This window comes from Marmota flaviventris, chromosome 12 (assembly GCF_047511675.1).
Source record: "Marmota flaviventris isolate mMarFla1 chromosome 12, mMarFla1.hap1, whole genome shotgun sequence".
In the NCBI taxonomy this organism is placed as follows: Eukaryota; Metazoa; Chordata; class Mammalia; order Rodentia; family Sciuridae; genus Marmota; species Marmota flaviventris.
The window spans coordinates 84,105,871-84,132,783 of record NC_092509.1 but is presented as its reverse complement, the minus strand read 5'-3'; the positions used below and the strand labels follow the sequence as shown (position 1 = coordinate 84,132,783).

General features: G+C 31.6%; 1 protein-coding gene across 3 annotated transcripts in view; it reads right to left on the bottom strand.

The window, feature by feature from the left end:
- Positions 1 to 26,913, bottom strand: part of Kcnt2 (potassium sodium-activated channel subfamily T member 2) — a 360,854-nt gene that overhangs the window by 124,144 nt on the left and 209,797 nt on the right. For all 3 annotated transcript variants that reach the window (XM_027948819.2, XM_027948820.2, XM_027948821.2), the window contains exon 14: positions 4,130 to 4,238. In XM_027948819.2, coding sequence (XP_027804620.1) covers positions 4,130 to 4,238 — 109 coding nt within the window. The remainder of the gene's footprint in view (positions 1 to 4,129; positions 4,239 to 26,913) is intronic.

The following is a 26,913-nucleotide window of genomic DNA, read 5'->3' as shown; positions in this document are numbered from 1 at the left end:
ACATTTTTAAATTTGAAACTATTTACGTTGCTAACAGATGTAATTAAAATCAAGTCCATATTTTAATACTCAAATATTGCTGTTTCTTTAATGCAAAAATATAAGGCTCTTTGATGCAGAATTGGAAAACATCTTTTTTATCATACATATTTAATTTTAATGATAATCATTTCTCTGTCAGAATCACAAAAATTGTATTGACTACTCAAAAATGTTTCATAAATCACTTCTCCCCCTGTCTTTTTCTACTAAAGAAGATTAAACTGTAAAATATCTGATGTATGAGAATTGTTTAAATGGACCTTAACACCTGACATGGTTGTGGCCAATGAGATACCATTAGATAGATAAATGGCCTGAGTGAACTTTACGGAAAGCTTTAAATAACCTTAGTTAGCCCTAGTTTGCCCCCTTATCATTTTTCCTTCTTCCTAAATGGTAGGAAAATAGCCTGACTCAGAGTTGCCATTTTGTTGTCCCATGTCTCACAGCCTATAGTAATTGTGTCTAAAAAGTAAACTTATGCTTACCTTTTAAAAATAATTACCAAGTAAATCAAATTGTAAATTGAATTAACAATAAGATACATAAGCATCAAGAGCAATCAACACTCAAACCAATCTAAGAAAGGAAGAGGTAAATGTGAAGCTTTAAAATACAGAATTAACACTCAGTGAATTAAAAAAAAACAAAACAGTAATTTGAAGTCAGATGAAAGCTACTCTATTACTTGTACATCAACTGGAATTGGAATGAACATGTAAACATGTAGGAAAGTAAAATGTAAGAGCTTAAGAATACTAGTCAAGTTTGGACACTATATCTGAGTACTGTTGCTCAAAGACTTCAAAATATAAGATAGAAATTTTTAGCACAGAAGCAGGCAATTCATCATTAATATGTATGTTCTATAGGAATTCCCATTTCCACCTGCTAAAAGACATGAAGAAATAAGAAAGGATGAAAATAATTGAGAATGTAAAACTGTCTGATTCTGGAGCAGAATCAGTACCTCCATTATTAATTACAATGACCTAAGGCAGGTCTGCCATTAGAAGGGCTGATCATTTAATCTCCCAGACCTGATGTGTTTGTCTATTATGTTTCATAAATCATGTTTATTTTCTTTAAATACCTATACCCTACACAGAAATTTACTTTAAAAGTGTATTTTAAAATGAGAACACTTTAGGTTTTAGATTATATTTATTTCTGTACTTGTTGAATTTAAAGTCATAAATTGTCTTTTTTTCTCTTTGTATCAACCAAGCAACTCCAATTGCTTGTGAATATCAATTATTATTGATACAAAACACAATTTGTTAGAGAGTAAAGTGGTAAAATCATTCTAAATTTTTTAAATAGAAAAATTTGAATATTTTTGTATAGATTTGTTTTCAATTAGTGGTTTCAAAACTTGCCTACGGCTATTCCTAGACCATTCAACATTTTTCCCATTGTACTGCTTCACTTAGCTTCCATGTTAGTTCTCTAATTATTAAATCAATATATTTGAGCTTTTAATTTCTACAGATGCTGAAAGGCTAAATTGTAAACATGTTCTGTTAATAAGAGAATCTTGTATACTCAATTAACAGATAACAAAAGGGTTGGTAAAATAACTCCAGTCAAACAATATTCTTAATAAAACAGAAATGTTAAATGATCTGTTTTGATGATTACTTATATTCAAGTGATGGTATAGATCTGAGAATGTAGTTGTATCTAGAATGTATGAGGAATTCTTACTACTCTATAACCAAAAAATTTTAGAAAATGAAAATGGGCAAAGGATATGAAGGTATATCATTATATCTTGATTATGTGGCCAATAAACATAAATCAATGTTCATTACTATTAGCCAACAGACAATGCAAATGAGGACCGCAGCAAGATACAATTTCACACCCACTAGGATGCTCATGATCAAAAAGAAGGTAGTAAGTACTGCTGAGGATGATGAGGAAATTGGAACCATGATAAATTTTGGCAAGAATATTGGAACCCTAATAAATTGCATATTTAGAAAGCATTCTACCAGTTCCTAAAAGAGTATAAAGAGAATGACCACAGACAGTAATTCCACTCTTAGGCATACATACCTAAGAGAAATGAAAGCATATGTCCAAACAAAAAAAGTTTCACAAATTTTAACAGCAACTCAACTGATATTCTTCAACCGATGAATAAAAACTCAAATCTTTGCAGTATAATAATAATAAATTATAAAATGTAATGAACTATGGATGTATAATACAGACGAACTTTTAAAATATGCCAAGTGAAAGAAGCCCAACTAAACAAAATATAATTAACACATATTATATGATTTCATCTATGTGCAGTGTTCAGAAAAGGCAAATTTATAAGAAACAGAGGATTAGGAATTGCCTAGGATTGAAAGGATTGGGGGGATGAAGGGGAATGGCTAAAGGTTAGGTTTATTTGTGGGATTCTGGAAATAGTGATGATGCTTGAAAAATTCCATGAATAGACTAAAAATATTGAGATGCATATTTATTGTGGGAATTATAGTATGGAAATAAATTTAAATAAAGATGCTAAAAAGAAAGTATAGTGTGCCATAGTATTTACTGTGGCACAGATTTGAAATATATTTTCAGGTTAATCTTATCTAAAAGAAGTTCTTAATTATGTGATAACAACATCTTTGACATCACTTTTTTAATAAGGCAAATTTCATTTGAGTATATTGGGGTAAATTTTATTCTAAGGATCCAAAATTCTATTTCAACTTATGTCAACTACTATCTTTTTCACAGCCAAAATTGTGTCAATAAATATCATTTATTAGTAGTTGCAAAGTGTAATTTAACTTTAGTCTATGAGTAATGAGTGTATGAAATATTATCAGTGCGCCTTGTCTTATATGAATGTATGACACTGAAGTTGAACTAGATATTCAGTGTTATATTTTTCTGTAATAAAGATGGTATGGGAAAAATAAGAAATACATGTGATAGGGCTACTATTGTTCAATTAATTGGTGTCAAAATGCTTTTTAGGAATTTATTTAAAATTGCATCAAGATGCTGTGAACTTTTTGCAGAGAAGCAGCAATGTCATCCACAATCCTGTCACAAGCTTTCGTTGCACAGATGAAAGTCTTGCAAATATAGAGAATGGAAATGTTCCTATTCAGAATTTGAGAATCTGCTCCTGGGAAAATCATTCCTTCCCAACAGAACAGAAATACAATTAGAGGAAAGATAGAAAAATCCATTTTAAAAAAAGGTCTGGGTATTTATTATTTTCATATTAGTAACTTGCTCCATCTACTGTTTAATATCAAGAAAGAGTTTTCCTTGTTCTAGATTTACTTGTCTTGGCACATCATTTAAATAACTATCAATTAACTTACCAAATTTAATGAGTAATGACCATAAATACAAATTAGAATTTATAAGAAAAAAAATCAGTATTTTGTGTAAAATACTGTTAGGAATATGAAAATGTGTGAAATGCAATGTAACATTTGTCTCTTAAAATAAGAACAGTGACTGTGATTCCTTGGTCATCCAAGTCAAACTGTATTTTATAAAAATAGCAAAGTAAATAAGTAAAAATTTTAAAGTTCAGATGATCTAAATTTCTATGGGCTACTTAGAAATTGCATAAAAAACAACTTATTTTACATTAAGTAATTTTATAAAGCTGTAAAAAATAATAATTTTATAAAACTATAAAAAATAATAATTAAAACTTTAACATAAAAACATCCGAGGGAGAAAAAATTGACTTTGTTCTTATATTAGTGATTGTTACAATCCCTTTTTAAAAATTTTACTTGTATAACTCTTACTCCTGAAATAGAGCCATGCCCTTACTCTAGACCTAACAAATCATTTAGAGACTTAGAATTTAAGATGCAACAAGTTATCTAAAGAGTACTAAAAAAAAAAAAAAAAAAAAAAAAAAATCTAATGACTTTCAACTTTCTGTGAATTTTGAATCCCTGAACATATTTCTATTAGGTGAAAATAATTCCCACAAACACAAATATAGGTACATATCTCACTATATATGTTGGATTTTTAAAGTTGTAAAACACACAACTGCACTTATATTATTTTAAATACGTTATCTTAAAGAAAAAAATATACTTACTGCCCTCTAGAGGTATGAACCAGTAGTGTAATAAGTGTAGATGTTGCTGGGCAAATACAGTTTAAAGCTAACATGGCGTATTTAAATTCTTCTTCACAAACAACATGATCTGTTTGAAATAAAATAGGTAAATTAGAATAATTTACCTTGGGAGAGTACTATTTTAAAATGAAAAATAAAACAATAAATAAAATGCCAAAAAGTCTCAATATGAACATAATTGTTTCAGAGATGCTTTTACATGTGCAATTTTGTTTCCCCAGAAATGTTTCCTAAGAGAGAGTTGTAGAGAGTGGGTTATGTGAGTGGGAGGGAGGAGGCCTTGAGAGTCTAACCATAATTCTTAATTAAAACTGGCAACTTTTGGTACAGGACTTAATCTTCTTAAGCCTTATATATACCAAGGAGGTGAGTTGAAGCTGTTTGAGGTACAGTCTGATAAATGTATCACATAATTTGTAAAGTCTAGTTAGTTCTATTGACTTTATAGCACACAATACAACAGTATTGATTTAAAAACATATTGATTTACCAAATTCATAACCACACAGCATTGGTTTTAGTAGTTTTTAAAAGATGTGATAGATAATTTGCCTAGCACAGAAATAATAGATTTTATACTATATAAGCAACTGCAGTATCAATCAATAAAAATTAATTCTAAATTAAATTGAAGGTATGCTTTAATCTCAAGACCTCAAAAGATGATAAGTTCAAGCCAGGAAAGATAATAACTGGTAGCTAAAATGCAATGTGACATACAACAACGGATAATGCTGGAGATGGTGGCACATGGGAGGGGGCAGGCTAAATCTATAGGGGATGAGGCCACTCAGCCCAAGTGTATTTTATTATAATGTAATGAGGCTTCAAGATGCCAGATATTTGATTTTCCACAGTATTTCTTATTTTGAAAAACAAAACCAAAAAAGAAATCCTCCCCTCCCAAGTGAGCAATTATACCTGGTATTTTAAAAAAGAGTCACTGTTGAGATTCTAAGAAAAGGCATATCCTTAAGCAGCAGATAATAGTTTTAGCTATTAAGGAATAGAATACTGAAGTTGTTGGCCAGATCTATAAAATGAACACAAGAACCACACAATTCAGGTAGAAACAAAACAAGTTAATGGAAAATAGTTTAGCAAATGCAATGACTATGTAAATAGTATACTTAGTTTTACTTCTTTTATAATTTAGCATTTGAAATAGGCCAGTTCATATTTTTATAAAACTTTAACTGATTTACTTTAAATATTTTTGTCTATTATATTTCATGGAAGAAATTATATACTATAATTATATCTCAGGATTTACACTCTATACTATCAAGGATCTCGTAATAATCTCAACATCTCTCACTCTTTCTATCCTTATCTTTATAATGATCTTCAAGGAAAATTTTTAATACTATATAAGTACTTAATACAGGAAAGCCTAGAAGATTCAAAATACAATTTTGAGTTGTGGAGAAGGATACGCAATAGTTGCAAAAGAATAGTGCATTTAAACTATCATTTCAATATTTCTAAAAATAATTTTTGAGTAAGTATAGCCAATATGTTAAAAAAAAGTCATAATACTGCAAAATGCAGAATGTTATTAGAGTGGATCCATATGATAGCAATCCATAGGGGACCCATAGATTTCAAACCAAAATGGGAATATATAATATACAAACTGAGAAAAATATGTACATTTGTTATGACACAAATTTGGTTTTTTTGTTTTTGTTTTTGTTTTTATTTTGTTTTGTTTTTGGTACCAAGTATTGTACCCAGGGCTGCTTAATCACTAAGCCACATTCCCAGCCCTTTTCATTTTTTCCTTTGAGACAAGGTCTTAAGTTGCTTAGGGCCTCACTAAGTTGCTGCTAATGGCTTTGAACTGGCCTACTGTGTTGTTAGGATTATAGCCCTGCACTACCATGCCTCACTACAAAACAGAATTTTTAAAAATCAAACTGTAACAGAACATTTGGAAGGTATGAGTACCATACACGCAATGCCACAGAAAATTATTAACTTTCCCATACAATAATGCACAAACTGTATCTTTTCCAGCAAAAGAAGATGAAAAAATATGGTGTTTGTGGGATACTTTGAAAATATTCTACCTTAATTTCTTCCTTCCATAGTTACAAAGAAATATATTCGGTCCTTTCCTTTCACTTTACTTCAATGAATGTGTGCATCTGAGTGGGGAAAGGGATTGCTGTGGGAAAATCATGATGTGTTGTAGATAGTTTTCAAAAACTCTATATTTTATTCATATAATCAGTAGAAACTGGAAGGAAGGAAAAAACCTAATAACTATCAGGTAGCCATTTTTGTATTTGCCTACATCTTTTCTCTATAGTTGTGTAAAATTTTTATGATATGCATCCACTGTTAAAAATAAAAGTACATACATTATCATTAATGGCAGAAATTTTGTCCACAAACAAATATATGGTTTGTACTGATTTAGAGTAACATACTGAATTATCTAGGAACATAACCATGATGTAAATAAAGGAATTTTTATGCTGTTTAGCATTGTATGTATGTCAATAATAAATTTAACATACTTGATTACTATATATTACCAGTGTCAGCATTGGTACTTGATACAATTTAATGGTACAAAATTCTGTCTTTTCACTGTGTTCTCTTGGGTACTTATACTTGAACATTTACATATTGAAAAACATGCTTCTCTGTTATTAATCAATTCCCTCTGATTCTCCCTCATGTTATAAACAGAATGCTACATTGTTTTAAATTTGTGTGTTCAGATAGTTATATTTACTGAGTTTCATTGCAAAACTGTAAAGGAAATGTTACAAAATATTTACTGTAAAAAGGGAACATTGGATCAGATAGAATGAAAACCACTGTCCTAGGTTTGAGTTAATATATAATTATTGCAAAATTCCTTGTTAGACAAACAGTAAAATCAGTATTCATTCACTTAAAAAAATCTATTTAAGCTCCACGGATGGCAAACATGAAGGGAGGACTGCGATAGAATATTGAATTGGATAATAATCTTCATTAGCATATATTATAAAGAGCCCACACTTAATCTGCAAAATAGAATTGATTATATCTTTAAAGCTCTCCTTTTAGGTCTAAATATACCCTTCCCTGTGGAACATGTTTTTAATATTAACCAGTAACCTGTATACTGAATTAAAAAAAAAAAAGGAAAATATCCTTTCAGGCTATATTACCCCTCATTTCCCATCGCCATATGACAGTCAGAGTTTATTAATTCATTAAAGTCATATTTCTCTCTATTTACCCACTCCCCTTTCCACTCTCACTAGTTCCCATGGGTTTCTAATCCTTGTCAATAATTCCTAAAAACATCAGACTGCACAACAATTTTTTTTCCAAATATTAGGAAAGCTATATGTCTCGCTGATCAAAAACAATACAAGTATCTAAGGAGCAACTTGGTCTTAAAAATATATGTATATTTCTGCATTTAGATGTGGGGATATTTGTACTAATTGGAAAAAAATAAAAGATTAAATAGCTTCTGAACAGTTCAATGGGCAATAACAGTTCAATGGGCAATAGATTCAGTGGGCAATAACACTGAAAGGAGGGAATTTAGAGAAACATGAATCTAGAGCTTTAAAGAATCATTTTCATGGACATCAATATCATCAAATATATGACCAAGCAGTGTTGGAGAAAGTGACAGTGAGCTAGTACTTTTTCAGATATATAAGTTACTTATATTTCCTTTTCTAAGACATTTCAAGTTATGGACCTCAATTTTTATCAAATATTTTTCCAATTAAAAATGGAAGACAGCAAGGCATGGTAGCGCACGCTTGTAATCCCAGTGGACAGAGACGCTGAGGAAGGAGGATCGCAAATTCAAAACCAGTCTCAGAAAAAGCAACTCAGTGAGACCCTGTCTCTAAATAAAATACAAACTAGGCCTGTGGATGTGACTCAGTGGTCGAGTGCCCTCCTGAGTTCAATCTCTGGTACCAAAATAATAATAATAATAATAATAATAATTATTATTATTATTATTATTATAACAAAGAATGTAATATAAAATTTAGATATTATATGAATGCATAAAGCAGAAATATCTTCATGACAGAAAGTGCTATTTCCCCCTACTGTACAGTTTTTCCTTTGTATGTAGAAACCAAATGTCAATAGATGAGGTAGCTGGAAAGCACAAGAATTACCAATTTATGTTGACAGCAGCTTGATGGTTCTAGTGCTATCTAGAGATGATCTAGTAAGAATTAATAACCTTGTAAGCAGAGAGGAAAAGGAAATAGACATTGTTTACTTGCATCCAGAAATCTAATCAGGAGTCCAGAAATCTGGACACTAGCAAAACTAAAAACAGTGAACCAGATCCTAAATAACAGGAGATGACACTTTTTTCTGAGCCTTTATCAGAGGCCTCCCTTTAAGATTTCTCAGCCACAACAAAGCCAGACCTGTAGCCAGGATCAGATTAAGTGCTGTGTTGCCTTCCCACCCAAAACATGTTGTTTAAGATGATGTCAAGGGAACAACTATTACAATCAAGAGGGAGATGTGAACAACAAAATTTTGGTGGCAACAAAATTCAGATTTAAAGAAAGTTCTTAGAAAACAAATTTGGGCACAGTACTGACACAGAAAGGACTAGAAAAAATCCATTCCAACTTCATCTTCAGTGGTGGCTCTAGAGAGTAGTGAACAAACAAAGCAGAGTAGGAGATAATAAACACATTTATGACACAGCTTTAGGGGACTCCTGATTCATGTGCCATAGTACATGCTATGGACCAATGATGCCTGTGGGCCTCCCATTCTTCACTTCTCCAAAAACCAATATTTAATTACTGTTATCTTGCTCTACTATTGTATATCCATATGGGGTGGTGATAGTGGGGAACAGCTAGCAACTATACTGATTGTATATATTGTCAGATCATTAGGAGCCCCATCTAGATCTGATGGGATTATCCATATATCATGGACATTGAGCCAGACACAGCTTTTGATGATGATTGAAATATTTTTATAGAGAAGAGATAAATGTTTACAATATAAGTATTTTTAAAGTTGTACATCGACTCTTGGGGGGGGGGGTCAAAGATTTCGAACTGTGGCTTAAATTACTATCTTCTCATTTCCATTCTTTCTTCCTTTTAGTAGAAAGGGTTTTTATTTCACCTCACCCCACCACAATTCAGCTGGATGTATAGCCTCTGTTGTAGAAATTGTGCTTCTCAGTTTCCCTTTTAGATAGAGGTGGTCACATGACTAGGAGATGCCTGGTGGACTATGTCTGAAAGTGTGCAACTTCTGAATTAATTTTTGTAGACAAAATCACTTTCCCTAAACTCTTTCCTTTTTTTTTTTTTTTTTCTGGGAATACCACTTATGTGGTGAAAAGGCAGCAAAAAGAAAGATAACTCATTGTCATACAACAAATCTGTCCATTTTTCATGGCTTAAAATTTCCCCTCTTTTGTTGAAGAAAGCATTATCAAGCCAAAAGTATATTTGTTTCATCTTGCATTCCCTTCCTATCTTTTAAAGTTTCTATTGGTTTTTATTTCAACCTCTCTCCTCTGCTGCCAGTTGACAACACATAACACATGAGATCAAAAGGTGTCACCATGGGGTGTGCCAGGCCATGTACAGGATTTATGATCTCTCTGAGCCTAACTCGCCTTATCTCTGAAATATAATTAACAATGGCACCTACTTTATAAGGTCTTTTTAAAAAACATATGTAGACAATAAGCATAAAATGCTAACCAGAATTTTAGAGTAGTATATATCATCACAATCATGCATTACTTAAAAAATAAAAAAGATAGATTTCAATAAACTCTTGGAATAATGCCAATCATACATTTTAAAAATTCCAGTGGCAAAACAATATAATATTTTTACATTGTTATATAATTAAAACATTTCATTTCGTAAAAATGCTCAATTTTGCATGAATACTCATATAGAGACCTGAATTACTTAGTATGTCCAGAAAGTCATCTGTAGGTGCTAAAGTTTAGATCTTATGTGTCCTGCAAATATCCATGTGTTCAAGGCATGGTCCCCAGGTTGGCACTCTTGGTACTTGGTAGAAGCTATAAGAGGTAGGGCTTAATGGGAGGGCTTTAGGTACTAGGAGCATACTTGTAAGGGGGATTGTAGGACATAGGTCTCTTCTTTATCTTTTTTGCTTCATGGGCATGAGGAGAGCATTCCCTCCACCCCATATGATATGCAACATAATACGCAACCTCACCCAAAGTAACAGGGTCAGCCCATAATGAATTGAAATCACCAAAATTGTATGGCAAAATAATTCTTTTCTTTAAAAGTTGATTATCTCAGTTATTTGTTATCATGATGGGAAGTTGTCTCTTACAGTAGAATGAGCATGAAACTCTTAACAGAAACTACTTCAATGGACAGGAAAAAGTTTGACAGGGATATGAATTTTAATATAGTACTATTGTGTAAGATTTTTGGTTTCTTTTTATTATTATTTTCAATTTAAAAGTTTTAAAAACAGTTAAAATTAAAGATATAAATTTATGCATCTGAATCCATTTTTAAGTCCCTTTTATTTTATGGAAAATAAAATTTATAATTTTAACAAGTCAGAAGAATCACATTTACAAAAGCCTTTATCATATTCATATCCCTGTTCGGGTACCAAGGAAAGTCTTCGTGGCAGTATTTTCTGAGCTTTTCTATGATTTAAAGTGTGACAAGCTTGTTCCACACAGTTGCTAGGTAACAGTTCTTTGGAAAGCAGTAAACACTGGAACATACACTAAGCCAATCCAGTTCTGGGTTTTGATTTACAGACATCAAATACCCTTTAGAAAAGACCTTGTGAAGACAAACACAAACCAGGGTCAATTTCAAAAATTGAACATTATTCATTTTAATTTTATGGGGGAAATTTTATTACATTGACTAAATGAACAAATTATGTTGTAAAATCTGTCCTATATCTTTGCTTATTAGATTCTGTTTATAAGCATGAGTGGGTTGATTGCTATGAAAATTGACTCTTTTTCCTAATATGAAAACAGATAACAGAGTAAGCAAGTCATTTTATTTTGACCCTTCTGTCTTAATAAAATAACCAAGCATATGTGTGTGCATATACATTTGCACACGTCAGAGATTTTTGCCAATTGAAGGACTGGTAGGCATTCAACCACTAAATGGCTAAAAGTACATGTAAGCAAACGTTTAAAAGCTAGTTAATTTCACCAAATCTAACTTTTAAATATATAGAATCCAACAGTTTGAGATGAGCAACTGTATAAAACAGACATTTTGCATCAGTAATGTTTTCTGTAGAAAGCATGTTTGTGTTTTCCTAATTGCTCAAATACTTATTTTAATGCTACAATTTTTGATGGATCATATTAATTAAATTTTCAAAAGGGGAGACAAATTTCTGCATCCTAGAGCAAAACAGCCTTAATTTCATTATCATTCCTTTCTTTTATATTTCTTAATAAAACATAGCAGTCTTAAGATTTTTGAGAAGTTATTTTCTTCAGAACTCCAATTTCTTGAGTTCTCACCAAAAGCATTCTTTCCTTATTAGCCTTTTTTGTAACATAGTAAAAACAAGCAATATTTCAGCTTTCATGCTAATTGATACATATGTATGACTGAATATATATATACATTATTATATATATTATGATCTAACATATATATTATATATTATATATAATCAAACCTCAACAAACATAATAATACATAAAATTAAACTTCACCAAAAAAGTCCTTTGGTAAATAAAGTTGTAAATAGTTTTCAGATGAGTAATCAAATGTACAGAGAGGTAAAGTAACTTGCCTACATATATTATTATTTCTTTGAATCCAAACTGCCTTCAAAGAACTCTGCAACAACTACACAACTCCAAAATTGATTAACCAAACACTTAAAATAGATAACATAGTTTAGTGGCTTTTTTCTCTCCTTAAAGTACTTTGTAGGTTGCTACTTCCTACCAGTTATACAAATGGCAGCAGCAGTCATTAAATTGCACTGATGATCATGAAAGTACAATCACTAAATTACCCAAACACCCAAGATGCAATGGGAAAGTCTTAGAGAATGTGGGAAAGTTTGCCCTGAAATCAATTTCATTTCTTTTCAGTTACACACACACACACACACACACAACTACTGTGAAGTAAAATGATTTGAATGACTGATTTAAAACACTTGCAAAATGTTTAGGAAATGTATTAGTACAAAGTAAATACTGTAGTAAATGGTAAAGAGAAAATAAATACAGATTGTGGAAGACACAAAGGGACAACTTGCCTGCCTTTTGGGAAGAGAGAGAAAAAAAACACCCCTAAGAATATGCAGTTTAAACAAAGATTTCTAATGATAATTAAGGATAAATTCATAAAAGGGTGAAGAAAGTGTATATAGGTAATTTTCTTAAAAATAAAATTGGAGAAGTAGGAGGACATTCAAATGTTTGTGGAAATAAATTAACAAAGAAAGATATATTAAGAATCAGGGAATAAAATATTGATAGGGTGTGAGGCAACAGTGTCCAGCACAGAAAGGAAAAGAACTCCTTCAAATAGAATAGAAAAAAGTAGGATGTAATAACAAAAATAAACTCAGGCTGGGAAAGGCAGTTGTGAAGTTTTAAGGAATTTTTCATGCATTGGCTTTGTAAACTTTTGAAAACAGGAAATGAGATAAAAACACGAAACAGTAACTGTAAGAGCAAGGGAATATTTTCAGCTCCCTGAACATACATTTATGGAAACTTGAAATCTGACCCATTCTATGACACAGAAGTTTGGTTGCTTATGCTTGTTGACTTCTAAGCAGGAACTATGGGAGGACAGAAAATCAAAATACTGATATGAAGCAAACTGAATCAAATGACAGAGCAGGAATTCTGGTTGTTTAAAGAGGGCAATAAAAGAAAGGAAATTGAGGCATAAAAGGAATCTAGGAAAAAAAAGATGCTTTAGAGTATTATTTCTCAAGCAATTTGTGAAGAAGGACAGTGTTTTATTCTTTTTCATTTCCAATCCACTACAGATGCATGAAGTTCTACTGTACATGGGTACAGATAAAGACATATCTCCTTATATGTAATACACTTATGATTTTGATATGAACCAAATTAGGTCACATGCTTTCAAAAAGACAATCCATTGACAATGCCCTTGGATATCATGGCAAAATGAATGGCTGTATTTAATCAAGTCCCCAGCAAGAAGTCTGTGAAATAAAACTGCTCTTTGCACCACAGTAAAGAGCACCACATGAGATGTCCCGATGAGGTGGAAGGAGAATGTTTAGATAGTATCAAGTGATTTAATAAGCAAAAGATAAAAGACAGGAGTTTGAGTTTGGACATTGTAAGATCTGAATAGTGTCAGTAAGACTGGAATCATAAGATGGTTACAAGGTCCAGACATACCTTATACTATGTATCTTTCTCATGTTCTCAGGAAGTTTTTAAGCACTAAACCAGAAAATGAAACTGTTGAACCAAGCATTCTGTAAAGATTAAAATATAACACTAGCTTAACACTTGCAGAAATACAACATAAAGTGGGGAAATGTGGAAAATGTTGTCCTTTACTTAATTTGAAGGAATATTGAATTTGAAATCAGACAAGTTTTAATCTTTGATAATTAACCAAGTAAGTCTCTGGACAACTATATCCATTTTCATATTAGATTTAATGGCATAGCTATTATTATCTATTTTATAGAACAATAAATAATGTATAGCTGAGAACACTGTCCATCAAAAATATCTATTCTTTCTGAATTCTAAATAGATACTTGAAATTTACTAAGAGATAGCAGATCTTAGCAAATTTGTCACTATATATACATACAAAAAAAGGATTATGTGAGGTTATGAGAGTGTTGTCTTCTGTTAATCATTTTATAAAATAAGTAAATTAAATCATCACATTGTGCTACTTCAATTTATACAATATCATTCGTTAGTTCTACCTCCAACACAAACAAAAAAACACTGTAAACAATAAAAACCCTGTTACTTCGGATTTAAATGCCCTGAAAAAGCATACATAAAGTCCCATAACAAGTAAAGCTTGTTTCTTCCTTCATAAAATTCAATAAATAGAAATAAGCACTGACATGCGTCCATACCTTTCCCTTAATGAAAGAAGATGCCATGATGTGCAGGATCCCCCCAAAGAAACAATAAAACAAACCCAAACTTGTGATTGTCAAATACAAAGAGTTGTAGTTGGTTTTGGTAGCTTGCTACTACTCTGAACAAAATTTCAATGGGAGCATCCCTTGTACTAAACAGTAAGGACTCACTATTGTTCACTGGTTGTTTCTTAGAAATTGCCTATAACAATCAAGTCTATTTTCCCTATCCCTCAAAAATATCTGTTCTTTCTGAATTATAAATATCTATTCTTTCTGAATTATAAGATATACAGATGTATTGACAATAAGATAGATATAGGTAGGTAGATAGAGAAATGAGAGACAGATGCTATTATCAACTAAGTATTCACCTACTAGACTGAGATAAGCAATATACCAAAAATATAGAAGTTCCAGGTTCATTAGGAGGCATATACAGTTTAAAATGTATTTCTTAATGTAAAATGAGGATAATTTAATGAGACAACTGACTCAAATGTTTTGTCTACTGGTCCATACCTTCTACAGATTACCATTCCTCAATACTACCCACATTAGCTGCTGTCCAGAACTCTTCAACATGATATTCACAACATGTTCCATGAAATAAAATTAGTTTGACATATCAGTCATTATCAACACACTAATTTTTACCTTAGAGGATAATTTTAGGGGTTGATAAAAAGTCTGTCATAAAAAAAGTAACTTTGGGGGAAAATATGAAAAGTCTATTTTGAACTAGTAACTGATGAACCCAGATCACTTAAATGCAAGAAGGACACACTGACACATTTGAAAAAAAAAAAAAGAAAAAATTTCTATCACTTGAAAACATCATAATCAAAACCCAAAGACAACTTTCAATTTGGTAAAAATGTAATATATAAAGACAAAATATTAATTTTTTAGGATATGAAAAATCCCTATAAATCACAATGAGAAAAGTAATTTCCTCTGTAGAAAATAAGGAATCAGGGAAATATTTTATATTTCAATGCTCATACAATTAAATAAAAAATAGATACATAAAAATGTACAACTATGTTTATCAAAAACTAAAAATTAAAATGAACTGTTAGAGGCAATACCACAGATATTTAAACAGCACATATTCTTGCAAACAGAATATAGATCCAAGTCCACACTCTACCACTTAGTACAGCAACACCCATGCTTTATTTAATTTCTTTATGCCTCAGTACCCTCATCTAAATATTGGGAAAACAGTTGAATAGGCCTGTAGTTGCTAGTCTCTAGGATAGTCACTAATGGTGTCCTATCCAGGTACTAAATCCAGTGTCATCCAAGGCTTTGTTCTCCCTAGGATCAATTGCTCTAGGAAAAGCCAGATGCCACATCATGAGGACACTAAGGAAAGATCCACACAAACAGAAATAGAGGCTTCTTCCCCATAGTCAGCATAACTTGCCAAGCATGTGAAACTCCTTTTGAAAGTACATTTTAGCCACATCAAGCTTTCAGTTAACAGACCCAACAACATCTTCATTGCAACATCATAAATATCCTGATTATTACTTCTCCCAAGATCCTGAAACACAGAAACTGGGAGATAATAAATACTTATTGTTTATTCTACAAAGTTTTAGGATGGTTATGCAGCAATAGATAAATAATACATGCATAATAATCATAAATAATAATATATTATAGGGATTCTGGCCATGGAAATGTATAGGGAAATGTTCCCCTGGTGAGCAAACTCCTGGAGAGTAACAGGCACCCTGTTTCCCACCCATAGAATGCCCAGCAATGTCTCTTAGGAACTAGTAATATAGAAAATATATTTGCAGTGTCTAGCTGGTATGGCAATGCCCTGAGAAGCCTCTGTGTTAGAGCCTCATCAAGCCTCGACCTTGATTGCAGGCACATAGTTCCTGGGAATAAAGGAACATTTTTGCTACCAGACAATGGACTTTCTTGAGAACTGCACAAAGTTCCTAACATTGCATATTGCAACTGTGAAATGTAACTTCAGAATAAGCAACCTTACTGATACTCTAAACAATAATGTAGTTATGGTACTAATGATCTAACGTAACCTATTGATATAAATAAAGCTTGGCAGCTTGACCTCTCAGCCACTCTGCCACCTTCCCTGCCTATGCACCTTGTCTCTCTGTCTCCTTTTTATTATTTCTTCATAATATATGAATATATAAATGTATATATACACATATACCAGAAGGTATCCAAAAGAATGCAACCTAGGGGCCAGGGTTGTGACTCAACTGTAGAGCACTCAACTAACATGTGCTGGGTCCTGGGTTCAATCCTCAGCACCACATAAAAATAAATAAATAAAATAAAGGTATTGTGTCCAACTACAACTAAAACATAAATATTAAAAAAAGAATTTAACCTATAAAAAGAGATTTAGAGGGGGCTGGAGTTGTGGCTCAGTGGTGGAGCCCTTGCCTAGCAGGTGTGGGGCCCTGGGTTAGATCCTGAGCACCACATAAAGATAAATAAATAATGGTATTGTGTCCATCTACAACTTAAAAAACAATATTTTAAAAAGAGGGGATTTAGAAGAACAATGCATTCAAGTATACTATATGACCTGGGTGGTGTGGCTCATACCTGTAATCGCAGCAGCTCGGGAGGCTGAGACTGGAGGATCAGAAGTTTAAAGCCAACCTCAGCAACTTATCGAGGCCTTAACCAATTTAGCGAGACTCATCTCAAAATGCAATAAATAAATAAAGTTAAAGGGCTAGGGATGTGTCTCAGTGGTTAAGCACCCCTGAGCTCAATCTCTGGATAAAAAAAAAAAAAAAAAAAACCAAACTATGTCAACATTACTTACCATTATTGCCATACTAGTAACCTTAAAGTTCTCATATTAATTTTTATTAAACCAAGGGGCAAAAGTTAAAAGGAATGCTGACCAATTGTGCAAGGGGGAACTTATATACTTCCGGAGAATTAATTGGCACTGTGTATTAAAAAATACACAAGTATATATACAATTAAACCTAGAAATTCCACTAATAACATTAGCCTTAGGGATTTTTTTAAAATAGTACTGCTTTTTAAATTGCTTTATTTTTCATTTCTTATCAGAAACTGAATGAACATTCCCAAGAAGGAAGTAATTATTGGCAGACTCATTACTTTTAGTCCTTATGATTTATTATGCAGAACAGCTTGCGGGCTTAAATGAGAACTTGGCACCATGAATGTGCACATACTACAATATTAAGTGAGATTTGATCGTAAATTATATTGTGAAACAATCTGCTGATTTCATATATTCAAAAATTCATATTAACTTTTATGAATAGAAATGATAATTGACATAATATAACCCTTCTTGTAGTTAAATAAATGACATACTTAGATAAAACCATTCAGAAACTTGATTATAGCATTAATTATTTTTGGTCATTTGGAATTTTTGGGAAATGTGTGAAAATGAAAAAGATCACTAATGAATTAAAAACAACCATCATCATAAACATACCTTCTAACTAGTATTAAATATTCCTTTATAAAAATTACATATAATATTATATATGAGGATTAACAGAAGCATTACCTTATTTTAAGAAATTTTGTTATCTTCTTAATTTCATTTGTATTGCTCATCACTCTAATATAACTGCAAATAATTTATAGTCAGATAATACTGAATCCCACATTCACTCATTTCATGTACCATTCTCAGATGGTTACATATTTTGTTTCTTTTTACATTTATTCCTACAAATAACAATGATGTCCCTTTATTTAAATTTTATGTACAGCTCATATTATTTCCTCATGAGACATTCATGAATTGTGTTAAGAGATGTTAGCCGATGCCCCCTCCACTGTGGATTTCACAATATGCATTCTTTTACTATGTTCTACAAGAAATACACAAACACCTATGCTCTGTAAAGCCCTTCCTATTATTACCTTCAGAGAGGCATGCTAAGGATTAACATTTTAATGTGATATTCTGCTGGAAAAATCTTCAGTACCTTCTTTTATTTATAAGAAAATATCCAGAATTCTACAAGTGCAATATAAACTTTTGGATAATCTTATTTCTGCCTATTTTCCTAGTGCCTAGCTCCTAAAATCTGCTATCTTGTTACAGGCACATTGTAATTTTTCAGTTCCTAGGGATTCATTACACCATCTCCTACAACAGGTTCTTCCTATTTTATGTTCATACCCAGGAATTATTGAAATCTAATTCACCTAAGTGGGATTAAATTATTTCTCTATTCACTTATAGCTTACACATCCCCAACATAATACTGAAACTTCTATTCCTATGGTCTCCTTGTTGCCCTTCTTTAAGTAAGCCATCGAGTAAGTTCTTACTTGCTCAACACCATCTTCCCCATTAGAATGTAAGTCATGGGCGGGGGGGGGGGGGGGAACAAGAGAGGACTAGTCACTTGCAACACAATTCTTTTAATCTTCACTACACTGTGCATGTAATGGTATTGTCATTTTACTTAGTGAAGCTGAGAATAATTTCAGGTTCTTAGTGGCCATTTCATGTCCTATTCTTGTATGTAAAGTGTTCAATCTACCTATGCAACTCACTACTTTAGATTCTTAATATTGAAATTCTGCAGGTTCTTTATATATACCTGGGTGCAAATTTTACCCATATGTGTTCATTGTGACTATTTTAACCCTAGTTAGTTAAGGGCTGCCTTTCTTTAAATAATATAGGTAAAGAGTGGTAGGATTAATTTTAATGATGGTTAAATTTTCAGTTTTTTTCTTATTATTTTTTTGTTCTTGTTATTATTGTTTATAAGTTGTGAAATATTTTCTACCTAATTTTGAGAATATTCCCCTATGTTTTATTTTAGATATGTTGTAGCCTGTCCTTTAATCTATAGTATATTGTCAACAGCTCTCCATGGGCTGAGTGTGGATTGTGTAGCACATAGTACCTCTTGAGAGAAAAGGCCTGGCTCTTGGAACTCCCTGTCAAGAGATTGATCACATGATGCAGGTGCATTCCTCTCTCCAGCTCTGCCTAAGATACCACAGAGCACCTGAGATGGGTGTGACTCATAAAGATGTCAATTAATCTGCTGACCACAAGACATCATGAAGCAAGACGCCACCCTTAAAACTTTATCTCCCTCTGATGCTCCCAATATAAAATAAAGGGATTCTGGGCTCATGCTCTCTTTCTTTTCCAGTGTTCTTGCCAGTGTGGAAGTTGACCTTAAAGTCGCAGAGCCACCCCTCTCTGGATCTGAAAAACTTATGTCTGTGTTGTGTGATTTTTCGCTGCTTTCTTAGCTTTCTTGTTTAAATTATCATTGCATTAATTAATCCTCATACATTAAATCATCTTTATTAGATTCACTGATATTTATATAGAAATCTTGGTTTGAATTATGAATAAAGACATTTTTACTATTTCCATTCCCATATATATTTTTCATTGATTTATTTTTCCTGCCTATTTACAAAGGTTAGGACCCATATGATGGTCAACAGAAGAAGAGGAGACATTTTTTTAATTGTTCTCAATATTAGAATTAAAAATTCAGTTAGTTCTCTTCTACTTCCAATGTGCACAAGTTTTTGTAAAATATTTATTGACTTTTTAAAACTCAAATGCTGCTATTGTATAAAGTGATGCGATCATGTACTTTATTTTCGCCTTAGAGTACAAATATGGTGAATTCTATCTGATGTTTAAATGCATATGACTTGTGGAGCCACAAAAATAAGCCCCACTAGTTTATAATATATTTGTCTAAATATGACTGAATTTGATTTGCTATGTTGAACATTTTTGCATCTTGATTCATAATAAATATCAGTCTATAAGTTTCTTTAGCCATTATGTTTTTTACCTAATCAAATGAATCTGGGAACATAATTTTTTTTCTGTTCTTATATTTTTTGGAAGTAAAGTTAGATTTCTACCTCAATCATTATCCCTTAGAATTTCATGCTTATTGGTTTTTAAAAAAAATTTAATTTGCTACTGGCCAATGTGAATCTTACTTTACCCAATATTGAAAAGTTTTCTCTTTTTTTCAAAATCTTTATTTTTTTTATTTATTTTTATGTGGTGCTGAGGATCGAACCCAGGGTCTCTCACGTGTGAGGCGAGCACTCTACCACTGAGCCACAACCCCGGCCCCGAAATTGTTTTCTTTCTCTAAAAATATGGCACTTTGATTGGAGTAAGGTGAATTTGGTACTTCCAAGGCCTTTTATTTAAGATTTGCAAGGCCAGTTTTGGCAGACAATTCTTGGATGGCTTCAAAGATCCAAGGTTCCTGGTATATACATCTTGTATCATGTTTTTGAGTGTGGACAGTGCATGTAAATATAATAGGATTATACTACTATGATTAAGTTTTGATATATAAAAAAGCTGAGTCAGGTGGCTTTTACTCAGTAAAGAAAGAGAATAACCTTGGTTGGCCTTGATCTTAAAAGAAGACTAGTGCTTTGTCAAAGGACAATGTCAAAGCTACAATAAATGTCATCCTATGGCCTTTAAGAAACAAATGGCAATCTTGTATAAAAGGCCATGTAGCAGAAGAAGGAGGGCAGGTTCTAGAAAGTGGAGCCTCCATTAGAAATCCATCATGAGCTGAAACCTAAAAACAAAAAGTGAACTTGGAAGAACTTTAGCCTCAGATGAGATAATAAAACCATCAGATATCTTCAGTATAGACTGCTAAGACACTAACAAGGGGTAGATAATAAATTTATGTTATTTGAAGACAAAAAGATAGTGGTAATTTATTATATATCAAGAGAAATCCAATACTGATTGATTTAGAACAGCCTTGCCTCCAGGGAATAGTTGAACCTAACTGCCAAATGACTTTTCTTCCAAAATTTCAAATGTCCTGGCTAATCACCAAGGTCACCCAGAATTTCAGAATTTGAAGGTCTCTCCATCCTATTTGTGCTCTGAGGATTGTTTTGCTTATGAGTCCCTGGTGGTTTTTAGCCTGGCCTTTGAACTTTTATTTTATGTTTATATAATTTAATGCTCAGAAAAGATCACAAGGATTTAAATTTTGACTTCTGGTGCTCTTTCTGTATTTCACCCTCTTTAAGACTCTACCTGTATGTGTCAATATGGCCAAACATTACTTGTATATTGCAAACTATTTCATATATATATTTTTGCCACAGTTTTGTTTTACTGATTTATGGTATTACTTTTAAATGTGATTACTGGATATTTTGATCTCTTCATATTATATTAATAAAATACTATATGTCAGGTACTATGTTATCAATGAAGAGATAGCACACATAAGAAAGGATATTCTACTGTTAGATATCTAAGGAACTAAAATTCAATTAGTTCCTTATATAACAGAATTATTATTAATTGTGAGAATATACAAAAAAATAAGAATTGCAAAGATAAAATGATTTCTCACACTCTCATGGTTCTCACAGTCAACTGATCATTAAATCTACAATATATATCTGAAGTGTTTCATGAATCTGTTCTCACTCTCCATTTCCATTATCACCACTCTTGTTCAATTTCTCAGTATCTCTCACCTGAACAACTACAACAGATACCTAAATAATCACTCCTATGAGATTCTTTTTGTCCTTTCCACTGCACATTTTCCCTAGAGATACTGTGTTATCTGGATAAAACTATATGCCTTCATCTAATACCCTCTTTAGCCTCTCATTACTTCTCCAACAAAATTCTAATGACTCAGCAAAATCTAATTTATAATCAAGCACACATACATTTATTGGATTATGTGTATGTACAATATGAAGCACCTATGCACTAATATTTAAGGCAAATTTTAATTTTAATTTTATAAGCATCCCATTATAATAACTATCATTGCTATTTGCTAGCTGTCCTGCTACTAAAAACTCATTCTTGGAGTCAAAAATTACATTTTAAGAGACTTTTCTCAAAGCAAAGGCAGTTCAGTGATGAAATTATATTAAACCATGAAAATCTTAACTATTTGTTGCATTCCATTGGATTTACTGTAATCATAAAGCAATATCAAATGAAACTACCGCATAGTTGGAATCATGTTTTGACATTTACAAGTGGCAAGGAGTGGAAGGGAGGGATTATCAACTTAAAATTAAATCTATGCAGAAAGAACAGGCTCAAACTGATTTCTTCGGCAGCATGTAAAAGTACATTGTGTCAATGATTTTTTTAAAGGGTGTGAGGTAGGGACATGATAAAAGTTGGCATTGGCCTAGAAAGAACATTATATTCATAATTGTATCAGCAGGACCTGGAACAACAAAGTTCTCACATTAGAAAGTCAAGAAAGTAGTTTGAATAAGTAAATGAGAATGAAAAAAAAGACATACCTGACCTTCTTCAAAAAGCATTTGTGTCTAAGAACTACTTTATGGACTTAAAATCATAGGTCTAGCATATGATAGAATGTGCCTGCCATTTTCCAAATACTGTAAATATTCTTCTCTTACAGACCATGAAATTTTATACTTGTGAAACATATAAGAAAATTAATGGAGGGAGGCATAAAAAATGCTGAGTTAATTAAATCATAACTGCTCCACATGAAGATGACTTGCAATACCTAATGTTCAGAATCACGTTATTCATGTGTCAAAGAGAATGAACCAGCCAGATAGTTTGGCTATATAACTGACCTGCATATTAAATTTTTAAATGTCACAAAAAGAAAAACCAAACAACTTATTAAAATATTTTTTAGAAGGAATGAACTCTAGGAACAAATTTCACTTAAAAATAATCTAAAACTTAACAAATGCTAATTTGTTATTTTGATGAAATGGACCATGATTACATAAGACATTAACATTAAATTGTGGGACCTGAGGGTTGTAGAAGAACTTTCACAACTATCAGTACCACTCCTCTGTAAATCTGAAAATTTTCAATCAAAATAATTTTAAATGAAAAAATTAAAGATAGTGAAAGTAAAACTTTGTGTAATTACTGAACTTAAAATTTTTAGGAACATTTTTTATGACAACACCATTTGAGTATGAACTGAATTTATAGACTTTTTATTAGCTTCTTGGAATAAAAACATAATTGTACAGTACACGTATGGCAGAATTTACCAATTCTCAGGAAAGTGCACTGAGTAAAAGCATTTGTGTAAATGTATGCATGTGTACACAGAGAGAAGGTCAAGCAAATGTGGCAAAATGTTAACGATCATTAAAAGTAGATGGAATGAATATAGTTTCATTGTCTATTTATTTTAAAAATGTGAGTTTGATAACTTCTCAAGAAAAAAAAAGGAAATACACACACAAAAAAAGACTCCTGATAGTTCTGTCTTTAAATATGACCTTAGATCAAGTAGTTTCCGTTGATCTCCACAGTAATATAAAAAGAAAATGACTTCCATCTTAAATTTCAAGAATTTTCAAAAGTTTGGTGTTTTATATTTTGAAAATATAGAAATCCAAAGCATTATGTTCTTAAGTAGGTTGTAAGAATAAAGTTTAAGATGATGTCTATGTGGGCGTTATATGGGAAATGAAGAAATGTTTCAGCATGAAAAACTCACACTTCACCATTTGGTGAAAGTCAAGCCTGCATATCCATATGTTATTTAGAAACAGCTAAGATAATTTCCAATATTTATATTGCTTGGAAATAGTTTCACACTCTCTTTTTTTGGGTAGGAAAAAAGGCATTGAAATGTCTGGTGCTTCAGTAAAAACTACATGGTGACAAAGCTTCCATTTTTTGTTCAGATCATTTCTCCAAGATATACATGTATGTATGTATGTATTTTAAACAATACTGTTTCTATAATGGCAGTCATATTATCTCCCTTAAGAAAAAGCATATTTTAAAATATTACTGATGATATTGCTAAAATATATTTACTTTTGCTGTACATTTAACTTTCATTGTAATTACTTTTTTTTTTTAATTACTGAAAAAGCTAGCTCCTACAGTTCTGTTATAATGATTCATTCTTCTAGGCATGTTCTAACTGTGAAGTAAAAAGTGTTTCATTCAGTCAACACTTTACTATTGAAATATGGTTCTTTCTTTCATTCATGAACAATAATCAAATTCCGTTACATGTGGTATATAATCAATGCAGAAAAAAAATTCAGACAATTCACAATTGCATTCACTAATAGATTTTTATATACCTTGCCCTACTCGTAGGTGAAAATTTGCCAGTTTGATTTTTTATGTTTTTTTTATATTAGTTAAATAGAAAATTTTCAATGGACTCACCCAATGATTAAAAGAAAATTAACTGAGGAAGAAAAGACAACTGAATATTGACAAAAGATGGAAATAGAGTGTTAACCTAAATGTAGCTATTACTTTATTAGTATAACATTAATTTGCCTCTCATTGATTTTCTGAGTAACTTCTAACTAGTAGACAGAAGTAAGATTTTTTTATATTAAAAGAATAATTGGATAACAGTTTGTTCTTAAAGTTCACTGAAGGTCATTCAAGGTTTTTCTTTTTCTTTCTTTCTTTTTTTCTTCTCAGTAATGTACACATTTTTCCCATTGGCTTTATTTATTTATTTACTTACTTATTTTTGTTGTGTGCTTGAGATTGTTTAATGACTATTTTTGGAATGAAGTATGGTGAAGGAAATAGTTTTGGAACTCCAGAAATACATTTGAAAACTATATTTTACCTTTTTCATCATGTTTTGTCAAATAAGAGGAAATTATTTATGAAGGGCTCAATAACATGGAGGCATATTTTTTTTCCAGGTTATTTTAGATCACTTAATTGACCTTGGGGAGGCTTTACTAGAATTATTGGTCCTATAACAGGTTGACAGAGAATACAAAATGTAAACACAACCATATTTTACATTGATCATATCTACCAAACACTGTCATCACCTCTGTCATGTTTCAATGCCAACTGCCACGTCTTTCAAAATTATTGGTAAAGTGTTTCTCACTGTTTCTCATTTGACTTTTGACTATGAAAATTGACCCCAAAAATCCATAAGACACACTCTTAAAAATAAAAATACTATAAAAGAATTAGAATTTCATCATCTGTATACTAAAAAATGGAAACAAGAGAGCTTAGCCTGATAATGAAGGAAAAAAGATGTAGCTGTCCTTCTGTGATGCCCAGCAGTAATCACAAATGCATATGTGAAGGGGAATTCAAAGAGAAGCAGTAAGCTCACAGATCAACTTGTGAACACCCAGGAAAAAAAAATGACAAGGGAATATTTTGGAATAACTAAATAAGAGATGATCATGTGTGGACTAGGATTGTCAATAAGGCTGAGAAATTCAGGCAGTATAACTGACAGGTTGTGATGATATATTGAATATAGTAGCTGAAAGAATGACTCATAGGTTTTTGCTTAAGTTCTAAGTTGGTAAGGGGAAGCGTGAAAAGTTCTAGACCAGTACAAATCAATAAATGTTTTTAGATATCTTAATTTTGAAATGGCTATTAAAAATATACTAGGGGATATTGACAGTGTAAGTTGCAGATACAAAACTGAAGCTCACAGTGGATACTGAAGGAGAAATTTACACTTATAAATGGATGAGATCCAACAAGAAACAGGTATATAGGGAAAAAAGCAAATTATATTGAATTTTCCTTAAAATAATCTGATAACATGTAGAAAATGGCAATTTTATTTCTTGCCTGCTAATATTTATTCTCTGCATTTTCCATATTTACAAAAATCTGTAGGATTTGAGGGAAAAAGTAGAAAACAATCGTTTTAACAGATACCATTATTTGTTCCTAATTTTAAAGACATATTTTGAATATGAGATCATTCAATGTTTATTTTCTCTGGGTTATTTTGAAGATAACTTCCCTTAGGTTTGGAGGTTTTTGTTTCTAGCTTCTCGGTAGTTTTCTTGCTATCATTTTATTTTTTTGCTTGTGAATATATATTGAATTTTCTTTCATATACTTTTCCTGCATCCATTGAAAAGATAATGTGATCATTCTCCGTTAACACGATAATCTATTTCAGGAATAACTTAACTTGCTGGTGATATATTCTTTTTAAAATAGATTATTTAGTTTGTTTTGGTAACATATTTTATATAATGTTTAACTATGTTAACCAATTAAATTAGTCTCTAAATGTCATTTCTAATGCTATCCTTAATGAATTTTTTTCAAGACTATGTTGGTCCCATAATATGAGTTGGAGAAATAGCTTTCTTTTCTATTCTCTGGGAAAATATATGTAAGCTCAGAATCATGTACTGTTTGAATTGCTGTAATAATATTTCAGTTATTTTTCCTGGCAATAACTATGATAAATATTTGTCATGAGGATGAGAAATAGGTACCCAAGATATTAGTGATAACAATTACCCTGACAGACATCATTAACTGGTGGCTGGTTTTCTTCAAAATATTTTCTTCAATCATGAAAACCCTATGGGGTAGTTTCTCTTACAAGCTTTTATAAATCATACACCACAAGCTTAGAGAAATAAAGAGTCCTGAGGTCCTGTATTTAATACACAGTAGAACAAAGATTTCACCAAAAAAATGTCTCACTTTAGAATTCTGGTTTTAATCACGTACTTTGATAAATTTATTATAAAAAGGGAAAATATTCTGTGAATTATACTCTTCTGTTATGTGAATTTGCCTGTGATTTATAGTTTAT